The following is a 14,743-nucleotide window of genomic DNA, read 5'->3' on the forward strand; positions in this document are numbered from 1 at the left end:
GATCAATTCTTCTTCTTCATGGTTCAACGGAGAAGAGAAGAGCAGTTCAGGGTACTGATGGCAAAGATAGTATAGTTTGGCAGATGGATCAACATATGGAGTTCTCCCTAGTTGAGAGAGAGTGTTAAAATTGACAACTAGGGCCAAACTCCATGTGGGTCATCTTATTTATGGCAGCTGATATTTTTCTTGGACCCCTCTCATTGAGAGGTTTAGGATTGATCTAAAGATCTTCCGATTTTGATAAGTATTAATAGAGATATGAATTTATTTGTGTTATGGGACAATTCATCAAGGTCAGCCAGCAACCAAATAACCCCCACATGTGCTCAACGTTTTACTATAAAAGGAGGTGACTTGATAGTCATTACAACACACCTCACTCTTGATTTCGCTCCACTTATTTTGGTTTTTAGTGGAAGAGAAGTCTAATAGGAGGAAGCCCTATATGCAGGAGGAAAGGAGCCTAGCATGAAGTCTAACGCAATCCTAGATGATGCCCTAGAAAGGAAGACACAGTCTGCCCTAATCCAATACGCTATCACTTGAAGAAGAGAGGGAATACTTCTATTGAGGGCTGCAGTAAAGAAGACATGCCAACGAAGGTTTGAAGGGACATTTGAAGGCTAAATAAGATGCCCTAGCCGTAGTCCTAAAGAGGATGTTCTAGCCGCAGTTCAAGGGAGGAGACCCCTACTTCTACATGCTGCCTAACCTGCCCTCTACCCTGCAGAATGGAGAGATATAACATGGTGAAGAAGGCCCATTCACGTTACCCAAATACGCAGGTCTATCCTGCCCTGGCCACAGTAAGGAAGGCAGGCTAGCGAGGGTTTGAAGGGACATTTTCAGGTGACCAAGTGCTGGAAGGAGGGCCGAAGCACCTTGCTAGAGTGCCGCTATAATTAGGGACAGTTCTGGCTAGAAAACACAGGGATATTTCTTGTAATAGGCCGATTAAAGGGACCTTCCTGTTGTGATTAGGCCACAGGCCTGTAGGTACTATTTTAAGGGTCAAACATCCCTATACAAGGAGTTGTAGGTGCCTCCTCAAATAGCGAGATCTCTTAACTTGGAAAGGAGAGGAGGCCGCATAATTTAAGGTGTGTTTTGGACATGATTGTTGGGTTGCTATAGGTTACAGTGGGAGGCCTAACCAGTGACCAAAACACTGCCCATAAATAGAAGTGCAGAAGTATGTATTCTTCTGCATTAGTAACTTGTGTTGAGTCATTGCTTTGACTTGTTTTGGATCAGTTTGATAGGAGAGGTCTCTTTAGATATCTTGATGAGAAGAAGCTCCTATAACACACATATCAACATTGTACATGTCGATGACAGTCTTGTGTGTATCCTAAGATTGTGGATCATAGTCTATCTTGCTGCTGGGCTAGGCCATAAGCCATAGCCAGCAGCTAAAGCAGTGTGGCAGCATGACAAAAGTAATCGTGCATCATGGTGTTGATTTGTGCAGCACTGGTACATGGTGCAACAATGTCACATGGGATAGCAAGTACATGGTGCAGCATTGGTACAAAAATGGGAGTTGCAAGTATAGTGCATCATAGTGCAATGAAGAGCTCAACAGTACAATGATGGGTACAGTGATGATTAGTGAAGCATGATGAGATGCAACATAGTGATGATGGGTGCAGCATGGTGCAATACATTGAGATGCAGCATGGTGATGAGGAGCAACACAATGATAGGTGAAACATGGTGATGGAGTCACCTTGGAGAATCAATTGAAGCAACATGTATTCAACTAAGTTTAGCTACCTCATGTATCATCTTCTTAGAGATGGTCTATGCTCTTATTTAGATAAGTCAAAGTGTTGACTTGTGTTGTAAATGTACTCTCTCTCTCTCTCTCTCTCCACTGAACTATTGAAGACCATATAAGAAGAATTGATCAAGGGTTTCCCCACATTGGGGTTTGTCCCTGGCTAGCGCCACATCTTGTGTCCTCTTGTCTTGGCTTGTCTTCTGCGATTTATGTTTATGTTTTATCTGCAATTTACTATTATGCTGATTTGATTGCTAACTTGGAGAAGATATTGAGCTAACTGTGAAAATTGAAATAAATTGCTCTAAGCATAGAACATACCTAAAATTAACACAAAAGGAATGATGGAAAATGCAGGCTGCAGTGTCTTTCTTGAACATGTTCTAGAAAAAGGAGGAAAACCAAATTTCAAAACATGGGAAATGTTTGTGGAAACATGGGAAATGTGTGTGGAAAAATATTTAGAGAACAAGCAAATGAATCGAGCTATAGAGACCATGAAGATAGCTATTTCAAAAGTTAAAAATCGTGAATGGCAACTGACACCTAAAAAGGCTCTTGAATACATTGATACAAATTATATAGGTATGGGCGTATGAAATACAAGAAAACGCTGACCTGGACCCCACATGCTCAAAAACAAAAAAAGTTAAGCCCCAAACCATGAGCTCCAAACCATGAACACTATTATCCAAGACCCAGGTTGATGTGAAGTTGACAGTTGGAAATCGCTGAAGGAACTTCCAATACAACTCAACAACTCCAAGGAGTAAACAATGACCAAGTTCCAACACAACAACGACTCCAGCGAGGTTCGATAGCGAAAAATGATCGAAAAAACCAAAAAAATGAACGATGCTTGGGCTTTATGAGTGACTTTTCGTGGGACACATGTCCTAAGGGACAAAAACGTTACGACACTTTTTTGCCACGTCGAATAAGTGTGTTGCGATTGGAGGACACGATAAAAGTCGTTTTTGGACACGTTTTAGGTCGTATTTTGTGTCCGACACGTGAAATATGATACACGTGACCGTGAGGGACGTGTCCTATGACTTAGTTTATCTCACTAGAAAATAATTGAGAAAACCCTTTTCCCTCCAGCAAATTGATTTGGCGTCCTCTTGGCCACTCACACTCCTTTCTAGCACCCACACTGTCTGCCAGTGATGCGCACTGCAGCCTTTGGGAAATTCGCATAGACTCCAGGACTCCTTTCTGCAAGTCGTTCTGACTCCCTCGGCCTCTTGGAGCTACTCGCACCTCCTTCCAGCAACTCTCCTCCCAACTGGAAGTGATATACTGCTCCTACAACTCGGACTGGGGAACTAGTTACTCGCACTGGGGAACTGGTTACTCGCACTAGCTAAATCAGCCTGCTCTGCTAAAAATCTCAGCCTCCTTTCCTGACTTTCGAACACTAGAAAACCTCCTGAGAATTTCTCCGGAAATTCTCAGTGTTGAATACCTCGCTGCTATTGTCTACCTAGCTTCAAATTGCCCTTGCTGAATCACTGCAACTGGGTTGTTGAACTGCTCAACTGTTTTGTGTGTCTTCTCCAAATCCCATCGAAACCAACGGCCATGATCACATCTCAATCGATGGTTAAGATCATTTTGACTCCATCAATTCACTTTTCTGGAAGTCGCTAGAGCAAAATCAATTTCCCTCAATTAATCTGATTTAATCAACTAGTTTTCCTAAGTTTGACTTAGAAAATATTTAATTATTGGTCAATTAATATAATTGAGTTGTTTCTAAGGCAATTCTTGTGAAACCTTTTCTGGGTTTCAGAGATCTCATGTTCCTTAGCCTCTTAGACAGCATAGGGACTAGACCACCTATCCACTGCTGCCAAAAACTAACATTCTTTGCCATGCAGGAGGTTTCCTTTTGATTTTGAAATACCATACTCTGTATCTTGGAATTAGTTTCTTGTTTACGACCTTAACTAAATAACATTTAGCTTCACGTTTTGGACTGAGACAATTCCATTTTCTTGTTTGATTGGTTTTGGTGTTTGTGATCCTTCAGGTCATGCATTGGTTTTATTTTTCCTTTAAATTTTAAACATGGATGCAAATGGTTGCTTTTAAATTACCATTTTCTACCTAGATCTTGTTCTTAAGTTCTTCCTATATAACAGAGTACTTAACTCTTCAAGCTGATATTTGTGACAGGAAGTTTGAATGATTTTGTGGACAAGCTGATATTTGTGACAGGAACTTTGAAAGGTTTTGTTTGGTTATTTAAAGTGAATTCTACCAATTTGTTTTTGTCAATTTTCTCTCCAATAGTAAATGATAATTTATGTTCTTTTTAACCGTTGTCATGTGCCATTGTGAACATTAAATTTGTCGTTGCAAAGCCTCTGTTTGATAGGGCTAAAAGCATACGTTCTTTTTCATTTGACTGTGGTTTCATCAATATAACTGTTATCTCTTACTCATTTGTTTTCATTACATTTTAACCTATTGTTTTTTGAGGCTTTGTTGTTCTTGTTTCTCAGAGCTCCTGTGAGAAGTTATAAACCAGCAATGCATATACAAAATGACGGGGTTGCTAGCCAAAGGCAGGAGGATTCATCATCACCAAAAATGGCAAATTCTACATCTGTTCAAAGGCATCAAAGAATTTATGATTCAACACAATCAGATACAAATAATAATACATATGAGTCCACCAGTTTGGATTGTCCACCATCAGAGCAAACACTTGAAGATGGTATGTTATCAGATACACTGAGAAGGATGGCATCCACAAAGAGGCAAGATAGCTTTGAAATTTGTTTTCCATCTCTACCTAAGCTAGACATGCAGAAAGCTCAGCGACAACCGAAAAGTATTTCAGATCCTGAATCTCCTGTCTCTACTCTTTTGACATCTGATCCCAGAAAAGTGCCATCCTGCTCAACATTCCCTGGAAGTTTGGTATCTTGTTTTAACCTGGTAGCTGTAGAAGATAAGGCATCCTCAAATTCTAAAATTTTCAAGCCTCCATCTATTTGGAGACTTGCACAATTAAGCTCTCCTGAATGGCTTTATGCTCTTCTTGGCAGCATAGGAGCTGCTATTTTTGGATCTTTCAATCCACTTCTTGCATTCATCCTTGTGCAGATTGCAGAGGCATATTCGAGAATACATGCAAAACATACAAAACATGATGTAGACAACTTGTGCCTGGCAATAACAAGTATGGGTGCAGTAACTGTGGTGGCAAATTTTTTGCAACATTTCTATTTTGGTATTATGGGGGAAAAGATGACAGAGCGCATTCGCAGAATGATGTTTTCAGGTAACTTGTATATCAAAGAAAACACTGTGCCAGCTCAGCTTAGTTTAAATTAGTTTTTAGCTCTCTAATGTGCTTATCAAGAATCTGAAAAGTAAGTTAATTGTGATGCTGTCCCCCTTTGCAGCAATATTGCGGAATGAAGTTGGTTGGTTTGATGAAGAGGAAAACAATGCAGACTCATTGTCTATGCGATTGGCAAATGATGCTACATTTGTTAGAGCAGCATTTAGCAACCGTTTTTCAATTCTTGTTCAAGATGCCACTGCTGTTATTGTGACTCTTGTCATTGGATTAGTGCTGGAGTGGCAGTTGGCACTTGTAGCATTGGCAACCTTACCTCTTATGGCAATTTCAGCGTTTGCACAGGTGTGTTTTCTTCCTTCTAAGCTCATCTGGTTTCTTAGTGGGGCTGACTGAAGGTATCATAATAATAAATATACAGTTTATTAGTATAAAGGATAATGCAAAAATAAACCTGGGGTTATTGCATCTGTAGACAATATCCCATCCTCAAAGAGATTAAAACTACTAGGAGTTATGTTACTGTATATATATTCAATCCATAAGTAGAAACAACGACAGTCATTGACAAAACTCCAATGATAGCCCAACAGAAAATGGAAATAGTATACCAAATTCTTGCTTCCAAAAAGAACATGTATAGATTACTTCAGCAAAACAAAATAACATTTAAAATCAGAGACACAGCCTCACCCACAAGATATCTGCAGAGCTCCCAAACACATCCAAGAGATCTCTAAATAGACTCCCAGGGAGAGAAGTCTCTCACTTCCAACTGTGCCAAAAGAAGTGAAGGAGCTTCTCTTCTGTAGAGTTTCTAGCTCAACATCTTACAAAAAAATAACAGTTTATTTATTGTAGAAAGTGCTAGAAGATGAAGTAACTTTTGTAACTTTCATGTCATATGATGGCTTCTACAAGGGGGCTGCATGGAAAAGTGGTATGGAATGTCATGGACACACTATTTCAATTACAGCCTCCCTAGGAGCACCCTTCCTAAAACCCAAAGGCCTTAAAGGAGGTTCAACTGGACTAAAGTCAAAGACTAATCTCCCCAGTGAAGTGAGAGAACAAGAATACAGTCAAGAGTGGTCAATTATCCAGTTCGCTTCTTGATCCATATTAGTATGCCCATATCATTAAGTGAAAGCACACGATTGCAAAATTGGGAGAGAGAAAAATGACCAGAGAAAGAAGTGGAGGATCCTAGCATCATGTTATGTGTTGATCATATAGAGTTGTTGGTTGGCTAGCTATCCAAGGACGAGATTTTTTTTCTCCTAAGGGTTATCCACCTTTTGGTGGGTAATAGGCCCAACTGAGGAAAATATATTTACAACATACCTTGGATTTGATCCAACTCATCGAGTCCCTGATCTTGTTGAGGTTTTCTGTTACACCAAAACTCACAGGCATTAGTAAACTTCCAAACCATTATCATTACCTCTTGAGTGGTCCTTGGGTGTATCCTAGAGTGGTGGTTAGTCCACATGATCAATTCCCAATGAGGTGTGTGTGAAAATCCAATACTCCCCTCAAATGCAAATTGAGGAATCGAACTTGGGCCAAGGCAATGATACCATGTTGAGGTTTTTCGTTACACCAAAATTTGCAGGCATTAGTAAACTTCCAAAACATTACCATTATCTTTTGAGTGGTCTGAGGGTGGATCCCAAAGAGGCGTTTAGTCCACGTGATCGATTCCCAATGAGATGTGTGTGGAAATCCAATAAAGCTATCCTTGATCTACTAGGTTGATCTGGTTCTCCTATGTTATAACCTCGCACCTTCCTATGTGTATCTCGCTCCTCACATGAGAAACGTTTGAGGCTAGCGGAGGGTCGCTTCATTAGTGCAAAGTCACCATCAAAGCCAATGTTCCTCATTAAGGTTACAATGTTCTCCTTCAAATGTCCTACATCATTGTGTAATGGGGTTAGAGGTGCTCTAAAAGTGTTGGAGAAGCATCACTTGTCCCTTAAGGGATCTTGACTACATTTGCAATAATTACCCAACACATATACAAGAAATCAAGTGAGATCAGCATCATGAGTACAAAAACCATAAAAGCTTCAAGGTGGATCATATTTAAGGTGGATCATATGTGAAGGTTATCACATGACCTTATAAGGTGCTTCCAACCCTAAGGGGATGAACAATTCCTAGGTCGACCCTTTCAATTGATAGGGGCAAGTGATAGCTGTTATGGCTTGGGGTTTACTTCATGAAAGGTGTCATAGTCTTATACCAGGTTATGCAAACCCTTGTCCATGAGTGCCTTTATAGAGGGAGCACTTAGCTGCACGAGTTACCTTCCCTTGCCTTTGCTTTTCCAAACCTCCCATATTTTCCTTTTTCTTTCTTGCCTTGATATGTGGCTTGCTTCACAAGCTTATGGATTCATCAAGTAATAATGATCATAAAATCCCCCTTTGATGATGGGCAGTTTATCACTTCATTGTGGTTGGGATGTTTATAGAGCTCCTTTCACTTTGATAGGCATGATATGCATGGATACTATTAGGTATGAGTGGCTATATAAGAGGGGGTGGAGCTCAAGCTAAAATTGGCTTTTGTTTGCTTTACATCCCTTACTATTCTTTTGCATTTTAACATTTGGCTCATGCTATTTCTTTTCTTGCAGCTGCATCGACCTTGGATATTGTTGGTCACTTTAATTGTTTATTAATAAAATAGTCGAGTGCCACATAAATTATCAACCCGAGAAAGTCTGATTATTCCAAAGATGACCACGTACTGTATGTACTCAATCTTAATAGTATTAAAAACTGTAGTATAAACAGTTTACTATCTATTAAACCCTTACTCTATGTTACAGCCGTTACAGCAGTTACAACCTATTGCAGGAATGAAATAAGAACAGATAACTTAAAGAAAACAAATCTGCAAAAGGGAGTGATGGCTGTCCTGCAACAAAGGATCAGGACCCTATCCTCAGAGTAAGGACTTTCAGCACCTGCCTCTGTTGTCCAGTTCACCAATACACTCTGTAAATCCTAATCACCGGTGAGGCACTCATATACAACATCAATCAGTTAAAAGGAAAACAGAGTTCAGTAAAAGTAAAATATCAATTAGAAGCAGTACTCGTGATATAAACAGAAATCACACACACAACACACAACAGAAAGAAGATGGGTGAATCTTGTGATGAAGGTGGGCCCTGTCCTTCTCACAAGATTCCCCAGAACACAGAAACTAAGATAAAATACTCAGAACAGAACTTTATTCATCTGTCAATAAACCATATTACAAAAAAAGATTCAGTCTCATCCCTTCACTACAGTTTTTCTGTGTTACAGCTTGTTTCCTCCTCTGTATATATCTTTTAATGTAGATGTCTCCTCTTTATAGAGGAGACATCGATTACAAAAGATTTTCATTATACATTCTGGTTCAACCCTTTGTATCAAAAATAGGAAAGTCAGTTCTTGTTAACAGAATATTGTTACAGTCATGTGGATCATGATCATTACGACCAATATAGTAATCGGTCGGACTCCTTTGCCGATGCAGATTTGTTACGCAAATCTCAACTGTTCCTCGAAGTTCGCATGCTGTTCTTGCTGTTTCAGCGTCGAGGTTCATGCTGTTTTAGCTTCACGGTTTGCGCTGTTTCCGCTGTTTCAGCAATTGCAAAATGTAGTCCTGCCAGTTAGAGAGTTTCAACAATTGTTCAACAACTTAATCAACTTCAAGGATCAATTATAAAGATAGCATGATTACGTGTTGAATAATTAAACGTATAGCAATGAGGAGAGTTACTATATACCTTTTGGAGTGATTAAGCCAAAACACTAGCAAAGGCTTTCAACTAAGGGTTGAAGAGGGTAATATAATGTCAAAATATAAGGTCAAAAATAGACAATATGGGAACCTAACAGATATATGCAACCCTTTCTCATGGAATAAGGCTAGCAATTGAATTAATATGAGTGACTAACAACAACCACTGAAAATATGGGATAACAAACATAGGGGAATGATGACAATTGTTAACTATGAATACCATGGAGTGCTACCATCATCATATACTTTAATTTGTGCTCCTCCTAAGCAGTGAAAGAAAAGACCTCAAGGAAGGTCACACTGGACTAGATACAAATGATAACAACCAAGGTGAAGATGAACCAGCGGAAACAGATGAAAGTCATTTGAGGCTAGCTATCTGTGTATCATGGTAGGGCTACTAGTTGGCATGTCGTATCAACGGATAAATTTTCTCCTAGGGTTATCTATGTATCTGGATGGGTAAAAATGACATTTACTCTAAACAAGATGTTGATGAAGTCGATGTTTAAGTCTATGTCTTTATCATTCCTATGCAAAGTTGGAGGAGGGGTAGGGTTGTTATCTAATGGTAAGGAAGATCTTGCTTCATTTTGAGAAGCCCTTGGGTTACTATGTTGAGAAGTTTCTTTACCTTTCTTAGTATATTGCAGGTACTCTTTATTCCTTAGCTTTTCCTTGACTCTTCATCCATGCCATCCTAGCAACTTTTGGCATTGTTATTTTCAAGTTTCCATTGTACTTTAGTGATTTAAAATTTTTCTTGTGAATGAATAGCATATATGGGATATGTTATCCACCCATGTGGGTAACACCTAGGAGAAAAAGTTTTCTCCCCTTTGGTTAGCCAACAACCCTATCATGATCCATAGATAGCTTTACTTCAGAGCTCTCCTTCTATGCTCTAGTCAGTTCTCTGTCCCATCTAGCATACTTAAAGTAAATTGGAATTTGGGTCATATATTAGAAATTACACTAATCGTTTTTATAATCATGTGCTTTTGTTTAATGTTAAGGCCATTCTAATATGGATCGTAGCTTTAGTTGGATAATTCTATGTTCCACCAAGACTCTGGGATGGGGGATGCGGGTGCGGAGAGACATAGATGGGGGACATGTGGGAGTCAAATTTTAGGGAAATTTAGGGGGAATGAGGGGACGTCGGTGTGGAAATTTCATCTATCACAACAATTGGAAATTATTTTCCTATTTGTTAATTTATTTAACAATTTATCTGCTACGACAATTAACAAATAATTCACACTGTGATTTTCACCAATAAACTGCGGAAGAAAATAGCGTTGGAAACTTAGAAAATACTAAGCACACACAAAATAATTAACACAATTATTTTTGGACAAACGTCCCCGAAAAAACCCAACTTGGGAAAATTAGTACAACAAGTGAGGGTTTTTATTATTATGCAACAAAGAAATTATCTGAGTACAATCTGGATGCCAAAATTGGCAATCCTGTAGAGAAAAATATTGGCAAAAATATATTAAGGGAAATTACCCTCACTTCGAGCAATCCTGACACTCGACTGCTATTAAAAAGAAAGTCATCCAACTTGGCCTGCGCAGGCTCTACCTCAACCTAAGGCTGCCTGCCACACCTTTTGCCCGGATTGTCTACTAATCAAGCTGTCCTTCCTGCCGTTGTCTGGAAAAACGCTTCTCTGGCACTTTGGAACCTCTGCCCGACCTGTGGAACTGAAAATGTCTTCCTTCCTTAGCAAATCGAATTGCCCATTGAAGCTTCTACAAAGGGACTGCACAATGTCCTGGAGAAATCTCGACTTCTCTGCAAATGCATTGGCCGGATCTGGAAATCTTCCTTCAGCTTCACTGTCTCTGCCCCTTACTATCTTTGCTGCCCTATTGAAGCTCGAATTCTTTCAGCATTGTTGCCTCTCTGAAAATCGAACCCTCAAAGGAAATTGAACTCTCTCTGGTTCTCACAAGTGTCTCAAGTGTATTCTCCATCTACTAATCGACTTCTTCGTATAATCCTCTGTTGGAGCACCAACGACCAAGATTAGAATTTAATCGAGGGCCTCGATTAACTCCTTGTTGATCCGTGTGAGTTTCTAGAGAATTATCACCTCATCTCAATCTGCTACTGATATATCTTGCTATTGAAATACTGTGGGCTCCCGTAGCAAGGTTTTGAGTCAAGAGGTGGACCTTCTCAAGAATCCTGTCCATCCTTTAGCTCTCTGGGGCTACAAAATCAAATCACCCCACCTCACTCCTGGAGGTATATTGGTGATCATGGCAAACTCTTCCTCCAATTTGGAGGACAACCTGTCGATCTCTGTGTGAGCTGCCACTTCGTCCTGCTTCTCCTCCTTGTCCTTTTCCCTGAGAGGACACTGGGTGCTGTAGTGGCCAAGCTCACCACATCTGAAGCATTTGACCTTGGAAAGGTCCTTCTTTCTCCTGCGCTGCTCTTGTTGTCCTTTGATGCGAGGGCCACATTCTCCTCTTCTTTCACTTGCTTCGTCCACCTACTGCTGCTATTGTCACTGATGGTGCTCTTCACCAAATCTCGTCTCATCTCCTCCTGTTGTAGATCAGCCCACATTTGATCCCAATCTGGCAACTTGTCTCTGCCGATAATACTCTGGTTGAAGACTTGCTAGTCTTCGAAAACACTGTTTAGAGCTAACCACACCAATTCTGTAGGCTGGGGCACTAACCCTATTGCAGAGAAATGATCTCAGACATCCTAAATCCTAGTGAGGAAGGGGTCTATGTGCTCCCCTTTCTGTATCCTTGTACATCTTAGCTTCTCCTCAAGATACATCTTCCGCTGCTCGAAAGATCCCTGGTACAGTGTAGCGAGAGCTTCCCACATCTGCTTGGCAGTATCTTTGCCAGCTATGTGAAAACACTTCATGATCTCGAACCCCATCGATAATCAGTCTCTTTGCTTTCGTCCTCTCCTTCTTTTAGGTCTTCATCTGATTTGCATTCGTGGGTATAGCTACCACGCTATCGATGTAGGCTTTGAGATCGTATTCATTTAGAAGACAAGAAATTCTTGCCTTCCAGATCACGTAGTTGGAGGCTCCACCCAACCGATCCCGATCTCTCAGCCCTACCAATACCTTTTCTGCAAAAAGTCGAACTCCTCCTCTTCTCCTCTGTGCAGCTACTGATTGGCTCTATGCACTCCCTGCAGGAGTGGGCAAATCTGCTCACAACTACTACTGCTTTGCAGTGAAAAATCGAACTTTTGGACTAGAAGTTCACTGAGGAAAGAATTCCCTCAGTGTGTGCTCTTCCTTCCTCCTGACATTATTCTGCACCAACAAACTGCTGCAAAATAACTGCGTCCCAGCTAAAGATCTGCTCTGCAAGGAAAATATTGCTTCTCCCTCTGCCTCTAGTAATCTTTGATCTCGAAAATTTATTCTCTGTCGGCTCTCTTAGAGAAATAAACTCTTCCTCGAAAAATTGACCCTCCTGGCCAAGAACTGCGTTACCTTTGAGGGTTACGAATTGCTACCTATGTAGAGCTACGAAATTCCTCTTCTCCAGCCTACAATCTGTGCTTTGATACCATGTGAAAATTCGGCAAACCCTTTATCCTATTGCAACAACTGATGTTAATTCGATTAAACAATTTACTTGCTGTGTGCTACGACAAATATCGAATTAAATACACTGCAACCTTCGCAAAATAAATACTGCAGATGAAATAAAAAAACTGGAAGAATAAATGCGCACACACACAAATACACAGACGTTCCCGGAAAAACCCAACTCGGGAAAACCGGTGTAGTAGCTGAGGGTTTTAATATTATGCAGTAGTAAATCTCAGTGCAAGATTATGGATGCTCAAATCTAGCAATCCATATAAAGAAATGATTGACAATAAATCTAGTGAAAAAAATCTCACTCCCACTAGCGATCTGACACTGACCTTGGCTCAAGCTAAGATGCTCTTTGCTGCCTCTGCGTCAGCCTACGCAGTACTGTGTCCCACAACTCAGAACTGCTTTCCCTCTCGCTATCTGATCGATTGCTGTTTGGGAGATGGATTCTCCTGGTCTCCGGACTCTCCTTCCAGCTTCTAGCACGAAATCACTGCTTCTCCCTAGCAAAATACAGAATCCCCTCTGAAGCACTGCATTGCCTTTGTGTTGCCTCTCTGTGGCACTTATTGCCTCTCTGTAGTGCACTCATCGGAACTAGAAAGCCTTACTATCCCTGCTCGTCTCTCACTGCTTCAAGCTCACTAGCTCTCTCTCCGGTAACTCAACATTGCTACTTAGGAAATCGATCTGCCAGTGAAATCGAATTGCCGGTGTGTGTTCTCCAAGGCCCATTGAGTTTCTTCTTATAATCTCTCGTTGAGACATCAACAACCACGATTAAAACTTAATCGATGACTAAGATTAAGTAGAACTCGATCCAAGTCTTTTTCTGGAAGATTCTCACGATGATTTAATTAATACCCTTTAATTAATCATATTTCCTAAGTTTAGACTTAGGAAATATTAAAACCTGATTAATTATTTTAATTAAGCCGTCTCTAGGTGGAATTTCCAAAAACGATTTATGGGTTTTGGAGAATACATGTATTTTAGCCTCTCCACCAAGTTTTGTGGCGATAACACATCCGATGCTACAAAAACTAACAACCACTGCCTACCAACCACTGTGCAACTCTGATGATGCATCTATGCTACTGCTGGCACTGGCATACTGTTGCCAACTCTGCATCTTCACTGCAACTCCCTCTCATTTGTTGATGCTGCAACTGTAACAAATGTAACTAATAAGCATCCAAAATACTGAATCATTTGTGTTCAGTATGATGCATTTGTCTCCAAAGCATCTGACTGCTACTAGCCACTACACTGTCCACCAAGGAGTTTGCGCTGTTGCTAACTCTGCACTGTGCCAGTTTTCACTATTACCAACTCTGCACTGCGGTCCCTAGCAATTGACTGCTACTAGTCTGCAACTATCACTTTGGAATTTCACTGCATCTCTGACACTAATCCATTCTACCACTGAACACTGTGGACCCCCGTAGCTACATAATGATCCATGAGGTGGAATCCTCAATGGACCTTTCCCCATCTGTGGAATCTCTGGGACTACAGCTCCAAGTTGCCCCACCTCTATCTTGGAGGTATGGTTGCAAACATGGCAAATTCTTCCTCCAGCCTAGAGGAAAGCTTGTCAAACTCTGCAAACGCTTCTACTTGGTCTTGCTTCTCCGTCTTGTCCTTCTTTCTGAGAGGACACTGTGTGATGTAGTGATCGAACTCAGCACATTTGAAGCACTTGACCTTTTACCGGTCCTTCTTCTTCTTCTTCTGCTCCCCTTTCCCTTGACTGGGCCCCTTAGATGCTAGGGCCACATTCTCCTCCTCACACCTCAATCCCTTGCTGCTGCTGCCACTAATGGTACTCTTCAACAGAGCCCTCGTCAACTCTTTCGATTGTAGATCAGACCACATCCTGTCCCACTTCGACAAGGTATCTCTACCCAAGACCCTATTCAGTGCCAATTGTACAAGCTCTGTGGCTTGGGGTGCCTCCCTAATGGCTGACAACTGATCCCAGACCTCCTAAATCTGAGTGAGAAAGGCATCTATGCTCTCGCCTTTCTGAATTCTAATACTCCTCAGCTCTTCTTGGAGAAACATCTTTTGCTGCTCGGAAGATGTTTGAAATAGCTCAAACAGAGCATCCCACATCTCCTTGGCCATTCCCTTGTCTACCACATGTGAGACCAGATGATCTCGGACTCCATCCAAAATCATCCTCTTTTCCTTTGCCATTTCCTTCCTGTACTCCTTCAGTTGATCG

The 14,743-nt window shown here is 40.8% G+C and overlaps 1 protein-coding gene across 2 annotated transcripts in view; it reads left to right on the top strand.

Annotated features, from left to right (window-relative positions):
* Positions 1-14,743, top strand: part of LOC149177054 (ABC transporter B family member 20-like) — a 295,712-nt gene that overhangs the window by 219,827 nt on the left and 61,142 nt on the right. For both annotated transcript variants that reach the window (XM_089420035.1, XM_089420036.1), the window contains 2 exons: positions 4,297-5,081; positions 5,206-5,447. In XM_089420035.1, the coding sequence (XP_089276161.1) occupies positions 4,297-5,081; positions 5,206-5,447 (1,027 nt within the window). The remainder of the gene's footprint in view (positions 1-4,296; positions 5,082-5,205; positions 5,448-14,743) is intronic.

This window comes from Pinus tabuliformis, chromosome 4_1 (genome assembly GCF_031772625.1).
Source record: "Pinus tabuliformis cultivar Carrire ecotype Pingquan chromosome 4_1, CPIR1, whole genome shotgun sequence".
NCBI classification, from domain to species: domain Eukaryota; kingdom Viridiplantae; phylum Streptophyta; class Pinopsida; order Pinales; family Pinaceae; genus Pinus; species Pinus tabuliformis.